This window comes from Haemaphysalis longicornis, unplaced genomic scaffold (genome assembly GCF_048455015.1).
Source record: "Haemaphysalis longicornis isolate Haplotype H1 unplaced genomic scaffold, Haemaphysalis longicornis Haplotype H1 scaffold_7, whole genome shotgun sequence".
Lineage (NCBI taxonomy): Eukaryota > Metazoa > Arthropoda > Arachnida > Ixodida > Ixodidae > Haemaphysalis > Haemaphysalis longicornis.
Genome location: NW_027526422.1, coordinates 144,097,693 through 144,116,201, shown reverse-complemented (window position 1 = coordinate 144,116,201; position 18,509 = coordinate 144,097,693). Strand labels below are relative to the sequence as shown.

Sequence of the window (18,509 nt, the reverse complement as noted above, 5' to 3'; positions counted from 1 at the left end):
AGAGCCCTTCACTACGGGGCGTGCCCCATAGCCTGTGTAGCTTCGCTGCGTTTAACCCCGCAATCAATCAAGCAATCAATACTCAATCAATCAATCAATCAATAAATTCGTCAATCAATCAATTATGGTACAGATAATAGGGTAGGGATATAAAAATAATTTAATTAATCGGTCATTTCCTTACCCTCAAAATCAATGAGACAAACAAACAAATAAACAAACGCACACGCATGAACGCATCACCAAATGAATAATTCAATGCCTCAAATACACGTAAAGCCTTATGATTGTGGTCGTGCATGTGCGTCAGTTTAATCCATGGGGGAGCTGGAGTAAACTAGATACGGATGTGGTTGAAGCGAGGGCATAACTAGGGCAGTGTTTATTTTAATGGAGAAAAAACACGGATCAACAGCCATAAGCCGAGTCACAGCAATATAAAGAGCGCATGTTTCGGCTCTTCACCAACGGACTTCTTAGGACTTCTCGTGATTAGGCTGGCGAGTTTGCCATCATGAGTGGTTTTCGTGATGAGGGGCGACGAAAGAGTTGTTGCACACTCCTAGTAGCCATAAGAGATGATGGTAGGTACCACGCTTCTGATGCTCGGTAATGCTTAAAATATTGCAGCAATAGCGTCGCCACACCAATCAATGTGACTTTAAGATAGAGACTTGTGTCTTGCTATACCTCTACTCGTCTACTGAAACTAATATTTAACCGGTTGTTCCCAATAGCTCAGCTTAAAAAACTACAAACTTGTACTATCAAAGGGAAATCTTTATAATCGCCGTAGTGTTATGGGGGAATCGTCTGGTGCTTTGAGTGCTTTAAGGGGCTGGGGCTGTTGGCCTCTCCTGTCGTCGTCTTCTTATTCGCCGTCTCATGTAGTCACGGCACTAAAACACCGGGAAACGCGCTTAGGTCTTGCGCTAGGACGTAACACGTACTAAAAAGCACCGCGACACTTGTTTACGCCTCGCGCTGGAGCGCTTCGTAATGCGTACTAAAAAACACAGGGAAACTTGTTTACGTCTCCTGCTAGAGAGCTTCGTGCTTCAAAGACAAGAGACTTTTACAGCAAAGCTGTGTACTTCTACCTCCCAACAGTTTCATCTACATTGGCAAAAACGCCAAGGCGCAAGGAATACACGTATACAGTGCAAGCTTCGCCTCTTACCAGGTTTTATGTTAATAAAGATGGCCCGGGATTTGTTTAAATGAATGGAATTTCCAGGGCGAAAAAAATTTTCCCTCCCAACTTGCTCGTTTCAGTGAAATGATCCTCTATTCTACTCGCGCATGTTTTTTTTTCACATGCGGATTATTCATGTGTTTTTCTGTGTTCGCTTTCAAAATATTTCAGTAGTGGTAATAGCTTTCTGCACCCTGAACAAATATTCTGCGGTATTGAAGCAACCAGATGAACAAATTCTTCATCCTCAATAGCCACACTTGTGAATTTGTGCATAAGGTATGATCGAACGTCATGAACTGGCCCTGTAAGGTCCTGTGAATGTGAGTGTTTAGGTTCATGTATATCCACAATGTAATCACAGGACAGGGCCGTCTGCCCTTTACAAAGTCTTTTAGGATGGAAACGCGGACTCGGCGTGCTGAGGCCTCCTGAGTTCTTCAGGGTGTGTAAGCGTGACCTGAACTTGTGGGCAGCGGGGCATGCAACCGCCTAGGCAAACGGTCGTGTTCCATCTTTAACGAGGCAATACTGACGCGTCAGGCTACACAGCGCTGATGACGATAAGATTTCGTTTGTGATGATGATAGTGGTGCTTGTAATAGATGATGTTCACGCCACTACTGCCCCCTCCGAGTGCGTAGGACCTTCTTATGGCAAACGTATGACAAATTCTACGAAAAAACTAGTTATGTACCGGTAAGAACAGGTAATTAGGTCGGGTCTCTCCATGTTCAAGTTCCTTATGTTGTCCGTCCGTAAGAGCGTCCTGTAGATACCATCGGATGGCCTTGGCAGGGAGTAAAGGTGAACCAGCCTCCGGACGAGTCAGCAGTCCTGCTGTGAAAGCTACATGGTCCACGGTCACAGTGTAGACATCATGGTCGGGATCGTTGTACAGTCGCTTTGCGCGCAACATTTCGCGACGCGTGCATACGGGCGTTGAGATTCCGATACGTGCAGGTTTGTGCCGTTTGTCGTGACGTGGTGAGCATAGAGTCGGGTGCAGTAGCGTTGCGCTTGTTTAACATGTAAACGCGCTACGACGCCTATTATGACCGCGGCTACAGGGACTCACTCATGTCACAGAACGCGGACGAGCGTGAACTCGAAACGGTTGTAGTTGTCAATTGCGCGTGTGTCAAAGACGTTCGTCAATGTGGCACTGAAGCATCGATGGTCAGCGCCGCTGTAGTACCGGTAACGATGCTCGTTTTGTGATTGATAGGAGAGGCGTCGATGGCACCGTGGGCGCAGAATGGCAAAACCATGCTCACGTAGTGGTGACATCGAGCAGTTGGGCGTCTGTTTATGGCATCTGGGCGTCTGTTTATGGTAGCGTCTGTTTATGGCATGTCAGGCTTTCACGGTTATCGTTGGTTTAGCTGCGTTGTCAATTGGCTTTTTAGTGCAATCTTTTGGGTATTCCTGCGTTCTTTGGGAGGCGAAATTGTAGTCGCTATGGTTGGTGCTTTCGCAACCTTCAAAATTCAGATGCGGTGTTGACTGAAGGACAACGGAAGATGTGTAGTCGTCCGGGTTAGCGCTGGGTGCCACGACGCGCGTCTCGCATGAATTTCGGTGACTGCAGTGCATAGAGGCGTTCAGTCCACATTGTGGTCCTTAGTATGTGCGACAACGGCGTAGCGGCAGAAAAGGTTGTGAAGGATTTGGTGGTCACACTGCGAAATGCATCACCACAACCCTTGAAAGAGGTCGCAGTATGGCATTGAGGGGGAAGCATTGCGGTGCAACAGTCTTTAAATTTAGTTTACGGCAAGGCTCTCAGGGGACGATGGGGTGGTCAACGAAGGAGGTTGTGAGATCGCTGTATCGGGGTCCTGTCGATCACCGGTGCGTTCAAATGGAGTTGTAGCAGCGGGCGAGCCTGTGTGTCGCCAATGAACGTCCGTGATGACGTCGTCTGCAGGCCGCGTAGTTGTAGGTGCGGCTGCGGCGCTAGACATGGAGGCCAGGGGACCGACAAGAGTTGAAGGAGCCCACGCCGTGCTGGATGGAAAAGATGGTATTATGTGGGGCGGCAAAATATGTGCAGAAGTTACGAGCAGCTCTTGTGCTGCTGGGGGAGGCGGTTGTACGGAAGCCGTAGTACGCAAGCACGGCAGCGCAAATGCCGTCGTAGGGAATTTCACCAGGCGGTGGAGTGGCGAGGATGGAGCGGAGCGCAAACGGAAGCACATTCCAGAGGATGGATTACTCCAGAGGCTGTATTGTTACGTGGAAGTTTAATATGGAGAGGATCGAATATGCTGTAAAGACCGGAGGTAGTCTGAAAGCAGGGAACAAGCGTGGGCAAAAATAAGATGTATGCACTTCAAGACAAGTAAGTCATTGTCATTACAAAGAGGGATAAAATAGTCATAGTAGCCGAGGATTTTTATAGAGATCTGTGCAGTAGGCCGGACATACAAGATAATACCGAAGAGGAAGTAGTTCACAGGAGGTAGACATCCTACCAGTAACTACAGAAGAAGAAGGAAGGCTTTAAAAGAAATGAAAGGGGGCAAAGCACCTGGTGAAGATCAGATAACAGCGGACCTCTTGAAGGATGAGGAGCAAATTGTACTAGTAACACTGGCAAACCTCTACACACAATGCCTAATGACCGGGAGTGTACTGGAATCTTGGAAGAACGCGAACATCATTCTAATGCATAAGGTGACGTGAAGGACTTGGAAAATTATAGCTCGATCAACCAACTGTCCGTCGTCGACAATGTACTTACCAAGGTAATCGCACACAGAACTTCTGCCACCTTGTATTTCAGTCAACATGAAGAACAAGCAGGGTTTCATAAAGGCTATTCAACAATTGCTGATATTTACACGATCAATCAGGTAATAGCGAAGTGTGCGGAGTATACTGAACCCCTATATTAGAGCCGTCAAAGATCCTGAGAAAGCACTTGACTCGCTCTAACTCTCAGCACTTATTCAAGAATGGCGAAAGCAGGGTGTAGACAAGCTTTATGTGAGAATACTAGGGGATATTTACAATGGTTCCACAGCTACTATCATCCTCCACAAGGAGAGAGGCAAAGTACCTATAAGGAAGGGCGTCATACAAGGAGAAACAGTCTCTGAAGTGTTATTCACAGCGTGTACACATGAAGTATTCAGAACATTGAATTAGAAACAGGTAGCAGAAAGGGGTAATGTAAATCAGTCAGTAACCTAAGATATGCTGATGACGATGCCTTGCTAAAAAACTCGGGAAATGAATTGCAAAGCACGCTTACCACACTGGACAAGCAGAGTAGAACCGTTGGCCTAAAAACATAATAGCAACAAACTAAAGTAATGATCAATAACCTTGGGAGAGCAAAGCAGTTTGGGATAGGTGACGAGGGAGTACAAGGGGTGTGCGAATATATCTACTTAAGGCAACTTGGAACCCCGGAACCCAACCATGAGGCAGAGATAATTAGAAGGTTAAGAATGGGGTGGAGTGCACTCGGCAGGCATTCTCCGATAATGAATGGAAGGCAACCATTGTCCCTGAAGAATAATGTGTATGACAGCTGCGTCTCACCAGTACTTCCATATGGAGCAGAAACTTGAAGGCTCACTATGACGGTTCGACTTAACTTGAGCACGACTCAGTGAGAAATGGAAGGGAAGATTATAGGCGTAACATTAAGGTACAAGACGTGAGGGGAGTGGGTCAGGGAACAAACGCGTGTTAAGGACATATTCGTAGAAGTTAAGAAGAATAAGTGGACGTGGGCAAGGCATGTAATGCGAAGGCAAGATAACGGTTGGTCATTAAGGGTAACAAAGTGGATCCCTAGAGAAGGCAAGCGTGGCAGAGGGGGGGGGGTGGCGACAGTTAGATGGGTAGAGGAGTTCAAGAAGTTTGCTGGGAGAAATTGGTTTCAGTTAGCCCAGGACTGGGATAATTGGAGATCAAGGGGAGAGACCTTTGCCTTGCAGTGGGCGTAGATAAGCTGGTGATGATTATGATGATTGTTACTTAGTTGAGCTAGAAGGTTGCGCCGAGCGTCGACCTACGACGTTTTTTCTTCCTTTGCTTTCCTTGTCAGCCTTGACTGCCTACCCTTATTAGATGCGACACTGAGAGGAGCATCTCTTGCCGGCGGCCCTGTCCTTCCTGCGTCGTTGTTGTCTGCGTCCGCACAGCTGCATCTCTCCTGCTCTCACCCCCTCTCCTCTCGCCGTGATAGCGTGCCCTCTCCCGCAACATCTGTGGCGCAAGCAGTGCGGCGCGCTCTATCACTCCGCCGGTGGGCGGCGCTGAGCGCGGTGCAAGCGCGCTGTGCGCATGTCCAGCGCCCTCTCTCTCCGCAGTCTCCTCTCCTTCGGGCGCGCTTCGTGCCGCGCTCCGGCCGGTCTCTCAGTCGACGGTCGTCCGCGCTACGCTTGCTCTCTCACTCTCTCTCTCTCTCTCGCATTACCCGACGATTGCTCACGCAATTCGAGTAATCGACCCAACGGAAACGCACAATGGAACACCCTTCGGCCTCGCATACCACCAGGGTTCCCGCGAGGGGACGTGGGCGTAATGCGTTATGTCTTAATTCAACAAGCCCACATTTCCCATTCTGATTCGCTACATGCATAGTGAGCGTGTCTGACCTGGCAGTCTTGGTGGCGTAGGTAGATTTTCAGAAGGCTCAACGCTGATCAACCACTCTCTACAAGTCGGAGACGTTGGTGTCACTGCCCAGGTGTTAACAAGAATGTCCCCTTCACCCCTAGTAGTTGGAGTGGCGCGGGCTCTCACAACGAAGTCTAGGGTACAAAGATAAATAGCCTCGAACGTAGAGCGGAGCATAGCCCCGTGGGTAGCGCTGTGTTCATGGAACTATGAGGGTATTCTTGGGTTCGTAGGTTCGGATTTCACCCAGCGCGCACGTTTTTCTCCACTTGATTTAAAAAAAATTTTCAAGAAAAGTAAATGGCGATCCAGATCCTTCCCTTGGCAGCATTTGCTTTCTTGACTGCCCACCCTTATTTCTTTCTGTTTCTCTGTCTCCCCATCTCTCTCTCTATATATATATATATGTATATATATATATGACAGAAATAAAGTTTGGCAGTCAAGAAAACCTCGGCGGATTTTCTTTCCGAGGTTTTCTTGACTGCCAAACTTTATTTCTGTCTTATTTTCAACGAGCCCCTCATTTCCTATTCTGATTCGATATATATATATTGTAAAGGAGATACTCGACGTTCCTGTAGAAGGATGGGCCCGTTTATTCGTGAACGAGGCGTCAGCGCAGCAGGGGCGAGCCGAGACGACCAGCTTATCGCGAGGCTGAGCTTCAACGAGAGCGTCCTCTTCTTCGTCGTCATCCGACGCATACCCACATACGGGGAATTGCCCGTTATGACTTATGCTGGTGACAATTGCTCGTACATTTGCGCTACATACATACTTGCTACAATACCCCCGGCGAAAAGGGGAAGCCATCCTGGCGACCTAAGGGGTACACGACATGAGCGGGTCATAGTACGGCTTGAGCCGCGCGACATGAACTGTCTCACGCCCCCGACGGCGGCGATCTGAAGTGGGCGTTACAGGCTCAACAACATAATTCCCCGGCGATGTTCGCTCCACAACCCGGTAGGGGCCGTGGTATTGCGACACAAATTTCGGTGACAGTCCGGGCGTCGGGCACGGTATGTAGAGCAAGACGAGGGATCCGTTCGGGAAAGTTGGAGCTGAGACCGAAACGTCGTGACGTGCCTTCTGGCGCTGCTGGTCTTCCGTTGTAAAGCGACGAGCAAGCTGGCGACATTCCTCGGCGCGTCGAGCGACGTCTGAAACTGGCATGAATTCGGAGGCGTCAGGTCGGTACGGAAGTATACTGTCCAGCATGCATGAAGGCTCACGACCGTAGAGCAAAAAGAACGGCGAAAATCCTGTGGTTGTCTGCTTAGCGGTGTTGTAAGCATACGTCACGAAAGGAAGAACGAGGTCCCAATTGGAATGGTCCGAGGAAATGTACATTGCGATCATATCCCCCAGTGTGCGGTTAAACCGCTCTGTCAGTCCATTGGTCTGTGGGTGGTATGATGTGGTTTTGCGGTGAACAACGTTGCATTCAGCTAGAAGGGTCTCCACGACGTCGGATAAAAACACGCGACCTCGATCACTGAGTAGCTCGCGAGGAGCGCCGTGGCGGAGAATGAACCGCTGAAGGAGAAATGACGCTACTTCTCCAGCCGTGGCCGCCGGTAGCGCAGCTGTTTCGGCGTAACGCGTTAGATGATCAACGGCGACGATGATCCAGCGGTTACCGGCAGCTGTGCTGGGAAGTGGGCCGTAGAGATCAATGCCCACTCGGTCGAAGGGTCTCGCTGGACAGGGCAACGGCTGAAGTGGAGCGCTGGTGTGCTGCGGAGGAGTCTTGCGCCGTTGACAGTCTGGGCAGGATTTAACAAAGTTTTTCACAAACGTATACATCCCACGCCAGTAGTAGCGAAGTCTAAGGCGCTCGTATGTTTTCAGGACTCCAGCGTGAGCACACTGCGCGTCATCGTGAAAGGAAGAACAAATTTCCTTGCGTAGGTGGCGAGGAATCACTAGCAGCCATCTTCGACCGTCGTCGTGGTAGTTGCGGCGGTACAGGAGTTCGTCACGAACGGTGCAGTGAGCAGCTTGTCGGCGCAGTGATCTTGGAGCAGCGTTTGCCGGCGGGCATGAGAGATATTCGAGAATCGAGGTGATCCACGGGTCCTTACGCTGCTCACCAGCCATGTCCGCTATGGCGAGAGGCGCCAGGGTGTTATCCGCCGTCGACAAGCTCGCGACGTCCGATGGAAGCGGCGAGCGAGAAAGGGCGTCAGCGTCGTTATGTTTGAGTCCTGACCTGTATACAACACGGATATCATACTCTTGTAGGCGAAGGGCCCAGCGAGCGAGGCGACCGGAGGGATCCTTTAGTGAAGACAACCAACAAAGAGCATGATGATCCGTCACGACGGCGAAAGGGCGTCCGTACAGGTAGGGGCGAAACTTGCTGATGGCCCAAACGATAGCCAAACATTCCTTCTCTGTCACAGAGTAGTTCGCTTCCGCCTTCGTCAATGTGCGACTCGCATAACTGACTACGTATTCCTCATAGCCGTTCTGTCGTTGGGCGAGGACTGCACCCAATCCCACACCACTGGCATCGGTGTGGAGTTCAGTTGGTGCGCGCGGATCGAAATGTCGGAGTATGGGTGGCGACGTAAGGACACGGCGTAGCCTCAGAAAAGCGTCTTCACAGTCAGCGGACCAATCAGAAATTTCCCCACTTCCACCGAGAAGTTGCGTGAGGGGCGCAATGATGGAGGCAAAGTTCCGTACAAAGCGCCGGAAATAAGAACAGAGGCCGATAAAGCTTCGCAGGGCCTTCATCGTAGTCGGCTTTGGGAACTCTGCCGCGGCACGGAGTTTCGCTGGATCCGGGAGGACGCCATCTTTCGAAACTACATGGCCCAAAATGGTGAGCTTCCGAGAAGCGAAGCGGCACTTTTTAAGGTTCAGCTGCAAACCGGCGGAAGTCAGGCATTTCAGTACTTGTTCCAGGCGCGTTAGATGGGTCGTAAAATCTGGTGAAAACACGACGATGTCATCTAAGTAGCAAAGGCATGTTTTCCATTTGAGACCGCGCAATACGTTGTCCATCATTCGTTCGAATGTCGCAGGCGCATTACACAGTCCGAATGGCATGACATTGAACTCGTAGAGCCCATCTGGCGTTACAAATGCCGTTTTAGAGCGATCGGCGTTGGCCATGGGGACTGGCCAGTAGCTGGACCTCAAATCCAATGATGAGAAGTACTCGGCCCCTTGCAAGCTCTCCAGGGCGTCATCAATTCGGGGCAGCGGGTAAACGTCCTTACGAGTTATTTTGTTGAGACGTCTATAATCCACGCAGAACCGAATGGATCCATCTTTTTTCTTGACAAGGACCACAGGAGAAGCCCAAGGACTCATCGATGGTCGAATGACATCGCGTTTTAGCATGTCCTCCACGTGTTCCTCAATAACACGACGCTCGGTGGAGGACACACGATACGGCCGCTGTCGCAATGGTGCGTGGGTGCCAGTGTCGATCTGATGGGAAACAGTTGACGTGCGGCCCAAAGGAGTGCCATGACAGTCGAATGATGAACTGAAGCGTCGTAGAACGGTCAATAGTTGGTCGCGTTGGGTCGAAGTAAGGGCGTCGTCAATGGCGTTGAGAAACATAGTCGCATCACGCTGGATATCACGTAAGCAGCCAGAGCTAAGCGCGGTGATATGAACGGCAGAAACGTCTTCAGCTACGTCGATAAGAACGGAAGGCTCAACTTTCTCTACAAGGCCAACGCATTCACTGCGAAAGAGTTTGATGGGGTACGGATTTGGGTTTGAGAAAGGCACAGAACAGGAACCGGGTTTGAGGTCGAGGACAGCGAACGGCAGTGGAAAGGATTTGCGAAGCGACAAGAGACCAGAAGGAGCGAATATGACTGTGGCGTCCGAAACACAGCTGCATGACAATGGCACGAGCACAGTTGAATCCGGTGGGATGTCGGTGTCGTCAGCAACAAGCAACTTTGCCGCGGCTTTCTCACAATCGTCTTCAAGTACCGGAAACAGCTCTACTTCAGCGCGCGCGCAGTCAATGATGGCGTGATGTCGTGACAAGAAGTCCCATCCGATAATGAGATTGTGAGAGCAGGACGGCAGGACGATGAGTTCGATGATGTAGACGACCCCTTGAATTGTAATCCGAGCAGTGCATGCGGCCAGCGGTTCCACAGGTTGCGCATTAGCGGTGCGCAGAGTAACACCATGTATAGGCGTCGTCACCTTACGCAACGATCGGCAAAATTTATCGTCAATAACAGAAACCGCAGCTCCAGTATCAATGAGCGCCAGGGTAAAAACACCATCAACAAACAAATTGATTAAATTAGGCGGCGAAGAAGGAGGACTTTGGTATTTCGACGGTGACGCAGTTTTTGCCTCCGGAACTGCGGCGTCTAGTTTTCCGTCTGACTAGTCGTAGGGCGACGGCGCATCGGAGAGAGTGAGCGGAGTCGTGGAGACTGCGAGCGACGGCTGGCGACGTCACGGTCATCGGACGAGATGGGTGTCGTCGAAAACTGGGCTGGGGCGTGCGTCATGGGTGGTGAGGGCGCATAAGGAAAGGACCACGATGAGTTGCGCGTACCCGTCATGCCACGGCGACAGTAGCGTGCCACATGTCCCGCAATCCCACACGAATAACAGATAGGGCGATTATCGGACGTGCGCCAAGGGTTTGCGAATGGGGACGCCGCACGCGGCACGACAGGCATTTGGTGAATGCGTTGAACTCCGGCAGTGGCATGACTCCCAGTGCTTGCAGCAGTCGCAAGGTAGGGTCCCGGCATGGTTCCAGTCAAAGGTCGCGCCGCGGTCTCGGCATAGGTTTGAGGCATATGATGTACTGCATCGGCGAAAGCCAAAGGAGCGGTCATCGGCGTTTGCGGCGTGATGTCGGCGTAAGCCACTGGGGCTACCGCGAGATGGGGCTGCCGGGTGCATGGAAGTGCGTCAGCGACTTGTTGTTGTATCACGCTCTTGAGGGTTGGGACTAAATTGGGCTGAGGCATCTTCACTACGTCGCCAACGAGAGAAAGCTGACGAGCCACTTCTTCGCGAACAAACTGCTGAATCTGGGCGAAGAGGACACCTTTATCGTCAGAGGCTAAGCTGCAAAGCGAGTGGTCTTGCTCCGCGGGTTTGCGAGTGAGAGCCCTCTCTCTGCGGAGTTCATCGAAGTCTTGGCAAGCATTGATGATTTCAGCGACAGTGCGAGGGTTTTTCGCGATCAGCATCTGGAAGGCGTCATCTTCGATGCCTTTAAGGATATGCTTGATCTTTCCCTGTTCGGTCATAGCGTCGTTTGCCCTGTTACATAAGTCAAGGATGTCCTCGATATAAGAGGTAAAGCTTTCATTCGTGCGCTGAGCGCGTTCGCGCAAACGCTGTTCAGCGCGCAGTTTTCGAAGTGCTGGGCGCCCGAACACTTTGGTGAATTCGGTCTTGAAGTCTGACCATGTGCGAAGATCAGACCCGTGATTCTTATACCACGTCTCTGCAACACCGGTAAAAGAGAGACTGACGCTGTTTTGCTTATGCTTATCGTCCCAGTTGTTATGGGTGCTCACACGTTCAAGGGTGGCGAGCCAGTCCTCAGCGTCCTGGTCATCAGCGCCGTTGAAGAAGGGGGGATCCCGTTGACGGACCGTTCCAGGGCAGATGATCGGTGCCACAGGAGGTGTGGACTCGTGGTGGTTACCGTGAGACATCGTCGAGGGAAGTGTCCGGCTGCGCAGCTCCAGGGTAGACAAATGGGGACCCGAGCAGGACCGCAACCTCCACCAAAAATTGTAAAGGAGATACTCGACGTTCCTGTAGAAGGATGGGCCCGTTTATTCGTGAACGAGGCGTCAGCGCAGCAGGGGCGAGCCGAGACGACCAGCTTATCGCGAGGCTGAGCTTCAACGAGAGCGTCCTCTTCTTCGTCGTCATCCGACGCATACCCACATACGGGGAATTGCCCGTTATGACTTATGCTGGTCACAATTGCTCGTACATTTGCGCTACATACATACTTGCTACAATATATATATATATATATATATATATATATATATATATATATATATATATATATATATATATATATATATATATATATATATATATATATATATATATATATATATATATATATATATATATATATATATATATATATATCTATATATATGTATAGACTGAAAAGATAAAAACTCACACAGAGCGCGAAAAAAATTCTTCTCTCTCTCTCTTTTTCCAAGTTCGTACCGCGTGACTGTGTGTTCTTATTATCCTTGTTGTAATTAATTTTCCCGCTCTCCCTTCATTCTTTTGCTACCAACCAACCATGAATCCATTTGTACACACTCTCCCTCCTCTTACCTTGCCCTCGCGCTTCCTACATTTTCTGTATATATAGCTCTGAAACGAACTTATTTTGTACTCTGAAGAAAGGGAGTCCTCTCCCTGAAACGTCAGTAAACTTATTTTTATTTTCTAAGTCTTTCTCGTTTGTCTCTGTCTCTACTAACCTTATATATATATATATATATATATATATATATATATATATATATATATATATATATATATATATATATATATATATTGTAGTGGGGTTTATTGAGACAGCCCAGGAACCGAGGGGATCAAGCGACGGAGGCTGAAGGAGCTCGAGCAGCCGAAGAAGCAGGGGCAGCCAGAACTGAACTCGATCACGCTGCGCATGCTGCGCGCTTGATGCGTGGGGATTGTCCGTTGGGATTGCCCTGCTTCAGCTTGAATTTCGGCCTGAGCTTTAATCGCTTGACCCGGACCTCTCTTCTTCGTTACAATTACCCCCGGGTGACAAGGAGCCATCCTGGCGACTTCATGGCGAGGGCGAGACGACGGGCTCGTCGTAGGGCTTCAAACGGTTGGCGTGAACAGTCTCGCGGCCACGGCGACCAAGGGCGTCAGATGGTGTGAGCGGCTCGACGACGTAGTTTACCTGTGATGCGCGCTCTATGATGCGATACGGGCCATGATATTTGGCGAGGAACTTCGAAGACACGCCAGGCGTTGTGAGCGGTATCCATAGCCAAACAACAGATCCAGGGGAAAAAGAGGGCGGAGATGACCCACCAAGGCCATGTTGGTACTTTTGGCGACTTTGTTCACGGGACGTGAAGGCACGAGCTAACAGGCGACATTCTTCAGCGTCTCGCGCTATCTCGGAGACGGGCTTGCTTTCCGAGGCATCGGGGCTGTGTGGGAGGATGGCGTCCATGGTGCACGAGGGCTCGCGTCCGTAAAGAAGGAAAAAGGGGGAAAACCCGGTGGTGGTTTGCGTTGCGGTATTATACGCGAAAGGCACGAATGGAAGCACCACGTCCCAGTTAGAGTGGTCGGAAGCTATGTACATGGCAAGCATGTCACCAAGCGTGCGATTGAATCGTTCCGTCAAACCATTTCTCTGCGGGTGGTAGGCAGTACACGTCCGGTGAACGATCTTGCATTCACTGAGGAGAGCTTCCAGGACTTCGGATAGAAATACTCGTCCTCTGTCGCTGAGAAGCTCCTTGGGGGAGCCATGACGTAGGATGAAGTGATGAAGAAGGAACACGGCGACGTCACGTGCCGTAGCGCTGGGAAGCGCAGACGTTTCCGCGTAGCGCGTAAGATGGTCTACGGCGACGATAATCCACCTGTTCCCAGAAGGCGTGAATGGTAAAGGTCCGTCAAGGTCAATTCCAACCCGGTCAAAGGGGCGTGAAGGGCACGGTAGAGGTTGCAAGTCTGCTTCAGGCTTTGGATGGGGTTGCTTGCGTCGTTGGCAGGCATCACAGCCACGGATGTACTTGCGCACAAAACTATAAATTCCCTTACAGTAATACCACTGAAGAAGCCTAGCGTACGTTTTCAAGACTCCAGCGTGGGCGGATTGGGGTCAGCGTGGAAAGCTGCACATATTTCGGCTTGTAGATGGCGTGGTATTACGAGCAGCCATTTCCTTCCGTCGGTCATATAGTTGCGACGGTATAGAAGACCCTCCCGCACAGCGAAATGAGCTGCTTGCCGTCGTAGTGCTCGAGGTTGGGAGGTGGCCGTCGGGGCGGTAACGTACTTTATAATAGAAGAGACCCAAGGGTCTTGTTGCTGGTGAAGGGTCAGGTCAGTAAGCGTGAGCGCAGAGACGATGGACTCCGGTGAATCGGGGCACGTCGTCGAATCTGGCAGAGGCGAGCGAGAGAGGGCATCGGCGTCAGAGTGTTTGCGCCCTGATCTGTAAACGACGCGAATGTCGTATTCTTGAATACGTAGGGCCCAACGTGCAAGCCGTCCCGTGGGGTCTTTGAGAGACGACAACCAACATAGGGCATGGTGGTCGGTAACAACGTCGAATGCGCGGCCGTATAAGTAAGGCAGGAATTTTGCCAAGGCCCAAACAATGGCCAAACACTCTTTTTCCGTTACTTAATAATTGGACTCCGCTTTTGAGGGTCCGGCTGGCATATGCAACGACGTATTCCGGGTAGCCAGACTTCCGCTGTGCGAGAACAGCACCGAGGCCGACACCACTGGCGTCCGTGTGCACTTCGGTTGGGGCGCTGGGGTCGCAGTGGCGCAAAATGGGCGGTGATGTCAGCAAGCGCCGTAAAGTAGAAAAAGCCTCGTCACAGTCTGGCGACCACGAAGTTATTCCATTGTCGCTGCCGAGTAGTCTTGTTAGGGGCGCTATGATGGAAGCGAAATTTCGGACACACCGGCGGAAATAAGACCAGAGGCCAATGAAGCTGCGGAGGGCCTTGAGTGACGTCGGCTTGGGAAACTCCGCGACTGCTTGCAGCTTGTTCGGGTCAGGTAGAACACCCTCCTTGGACACCACATGGCCTAAGATTGTCAATTTTCGGGCCCCGAAACGACACTTTTTCAAGTTTAGCTGTAGTCCAGCGGCCGCCAGGCCGGTCAGAATTTGTTTGAGCCGGATGAGGTGTGTCTCAAAATCTGGGGAAAACACAACATCGTCTAAATAACAGAGACACGTGTTCCACTTGAGACCTCTTAAGATGGTGTCCATCATCCGTTCAAACGTTGCGGGCGCGTTGCAAAGGCCGAATGGCATTACATTAAACTCATATAAGCCGTCGGGAGTAACAAAGGCTGTTTTCGGTCGGTCAGATTCGGCCATCGGAACCTGCCAATAGCCGGATCGCAAATCTAATGAAGAGAAAAATTCCGCACCGTGCAAGCAGTCAAGGGCATTGTCAATGCGGGGCAAAGGGTAGACATCTTTGCGGGTCACCTTATTAAGCCTCCGATAGTCAACGCAAAAAAGTATGGAGCCGTCTTTTATAGTGACGAGCACTACCGGCGATGACCACGGGCTTTGCCACGGTCGGATGACACCTCGCCGAAGCATGTCTTCCACTTGCTCACCAATGACGCAGCATTCAGATGGTGATACTCGATATGGACGCTGGCGCAAAGGTGGCTGTGCGCCAGTGTCGATGTCATGGGCGACAGTTGACGTACGGCCCAAGGCAGTTTGGTTCGAGTCAAAGAAATAATGGTAGGCGCTTAGCAGTGCGAGCAATTGTGTGCGTTGCGTTAAGGTCAAGCTGCTGTCCAATGAAGAGGCGAAAGCGTCGGCCGGTAGCGGATGGGCATGGGAGGACGGAGTGGTGAGAGCATTGATGTCCAGGGCAGATGTACTCAATTCGGCATCGTCGAAGTAGAGAATGGAGGCTATGGGGTCAATATTGCCGAGGGATTCGCCGCACAGCAAACTCAAAGTGCAGGGGGTCGGATTCGTAATCCACATTGACGTGCCGACAGACTGGAGCTCCAAAACGGCGAAAGGAAGGGGTAGGTTTTTCCGGCGGAGGAATACTTCGGAAGGAGTAAACAGAACCGTGTCATCGGAGGTAGAGTAGCAAGACAGAGGTACAAGAATAGAGCTGTACGGCGGAATATGAGCGTCTTCGGAGATGATGATTTTGTCGCTGGAAGAGGACGAACCGGAAACATCGCACAAAGTCTCATCATATTGAGCAGATAACTCGACCTCGGCACGGGCACAATCGACGATCGCGTGATGGCGAGACAGGAAATCCCAGCCCGGGATAATGTCGTGGAAACACGAGGCCAGGACGACGAGCTCAATGGGGTAAATGGCGTCCTGAATAACTACACGGGCTGTAAACGTCGCATAAGGTTCGATTTGTTCAGCGCTTGCGGTACGAAGCGAAAGGCCTGTGAGGGGTGTGGTAACTTTTTTCAATAAGCGACAAAGTTTTTCACTTATGACAGAAATAGCGGCTCCTGTATCTACGAGGGCGACTGTGCGTATACCGTCAATTGTTACGTCGATGACATTTCTTGGGGGCGATCGAGGTCTTGTGCATTTCAATGGGTTCGTGCCTCGTGAACTGCGCACGTTAGTTTCCCTCTTGGACATCTTCGGGGCGGCGACGCATGGGCGACAGTGAGCGGCGGCGTGGTGACTGTGAACGGCGGCTGGCGTCAACGGCACGATTGGGCGGAAACTGATCAGGAGTTGGACCAGGATGTGCGCCACGACGAAGCGGCGGCGGCTCATACATCGACATGGGATGGGGTGAGTAGGCAGCTGCACGAAGTGCGTCGGGACGAGATAGTGGCATACGGCGGCAATAACGTGCGACATGGCCCGGTATGTGGCAGGCGAAGCAGATAGGCCGGTTGTCAGGTGTTCGCCAAGGAGTGGTGACTGGCGGCGTCATGTGAGAAGGGGGCGGAGAAAACGTTGGCCCCAGACGACGAATTGCGGGGAACTGGCGTGGAGCCCGGGGCGCTAATTGAGCGTAAGTGAGCGGTGTGGCGTCTTCAGCAGAAAGTTCAGACGTCGGAAGCGCTTCGGTGATTTGCTCCTTAATAACAGTTTGAAGAGCAGGAGCGAGAGATGATGACGTCTCCTGAACGTGGGGCACGCAAGATATTTGGCGCGCCACCTCTTCGCGCACAAAATCTTGTATTTTTGCCCAAAGGGACGGGCTTTCCGAAGGGAGAGCGAGGCCCGACACGGTATTCACTGGTCCCAAAGATTGACGGGCCACGACCCGGCGCCTGCGCAGTTCGTCATAGCTTTGGCATAGACTTATAACTTGACTCACCGTGGTCGGATCTTTCGCAATGAGCTTCGGAAAAGCACCGTCGTCGATGCCTTTCAAGATGTGCCGGATCTTCTCGGCGTCAGTCGTTGCGGGGTCGACCCGCCTACACAAGTCCACGACGTCTTCGATGTAGCTGGTGAAATTTTCTCCCAGCTGCTGGGCTCGTCCGCGAAGGCGCTGTTCGGCGAGAATTTTCCGCACGGCAGGGCGATCAAAAGCTTCCAAAAAGCGCGTTTTGAAGTCCGTCCAGGTATGCATGTCGGTCTTGTTATTGTTGTACCACAGCTCTGCGACCTTCTCGAGGGAAAAACTCACGTTGTTGAGTTTCATCGGGTCGTCCCATCTGTTGTAGTTGCTGACGCGCTCGTATGACAAAAGCCAATCGTCAGCGTCATAGTCGCCAGTGCCGGTGAACTTGGCAGGATCCCGCTCCCGGAGCGCGCCAGAGCAGATCACAGGCGAGGGCGTCGGCTGCGGTTGAGTGGCGTTGTCGTTACCGGGCATGGTTTGGGTTGGAAGCCGCCGATTTCGAAGTTCCAGGGTGATGGGAGGTGAGCTCGAACCCGCACACTCCACCAAAATGTAGTGGGGTTTATTGAGACAGCCCAGGAACCGAGGGATTCAAGCGACGGAGGCTGAAGGAGCTCGAGCAGCCGAAGAAGCAGGGGCAGCCAGAACTGAACTCGATCACGCTGCGCATGCTGCGCGCTTGATGCGTGGGGATTGTCCGTGGGGATTGCCCTGCTTCAGCTTGAATTTCGGCCTGAGCTTTAATCCCTTGACACGGACCTCTCTTCTTCGTTACAATATAAATATATATATATATGTGTGTGTGTGTGAGTGTGTGGGTGTGTGTGTGTTTGCGTGTGTGTGAGTGTGTATCTCATTAAAGGGTGTACTAGATTATCGGCACCCTGTTTTTCCTCGATTACGTTGCCCAAAGTGAGGGGGTTGTATGACTACAAAACCTTCAATTACCTCCGCCATCCCTTTTTTTCGCGGCCATACCTCGACGAGACTGGTTCAATAAATATTGTTTTGTTTCGCAAATATTCTGTAGAGAAATAGGTAAGGACAGTGAACCGACCACTTACACCTGATACTCTGTCACTCTCACTCCCATTCGATTCTGCTGTGCCGCTTGGGCCACCGCACTCAGTATCCCCTGCGCAGTGCGCAGTCGACCTGTTCGGACGTGCATTTCTGCTGCTCCGACAACAGCGTGTTTCAACAGTGAAGGACAGCGAAACGGCAGAGACAGCGGAGGACAGCCGAAGCTGAGTATTTACCTGCACGGTTCTTTCTCGTTTTGTCGGGTTTTTCAGCTGAGATGACGCGTAGAAAGCTGGTACAGTGTGGTAGCTGTCCGCGGCAGGTAGGCGCAGAGGAGTTTCAGCGGGAGGGCGGCGAGGCAGACGTAGGGGCAGGTACGTGTCGGTTATGCGTAGTGGTGTCGCGGCTAGAACGCGTAGAAGCGGATAACTTGGGGTTAGCTAAGCGGGTTGCAGAACAGGCGGCAGCGCTAAGTAACGAACGCGATGAACGTAGGGCCAATGAGGGGAAGTTAGAAGCAGCTGAGAGGAAGCTAGAAA

The 18,509-nt window shown here is 51.3% G+C and overlaps 2 protein-coding genes across 7 annotated transcripts in view; both read right to left on the bottom strand.

Annotated features, from left to right (window-relative positions):
- The window catches only part of LOC144147095 (uncharacterized), a 364,907-nt gene that overhangs the window by 172,544 nt on the left and 173,854 nt on the right, over positions 1 to 18,509 (bottom strand). The window lies entirely within an intron of this gene.
- On the bottom strand, positions 10,599 to 17,421 carry LOC144144801 (uncharacterized). The gene is made up of 4 exons (XM_077676306.1): positions 16,956 to 17,421; positions 13,890 to 13,995; positions 10,777 to 11,614; positions 10,599 to 10,646 (listed from the first exon to the last, which is right to left on the bottom strand). The coding sequence occupies exons 1-4, from the start codon at positions 17,419 to 17,421 to the stop codon at positions 10,599 to 10,601; spliced, it is 1,458 nt and encodes a 485-aa protein (XP_077532432.1).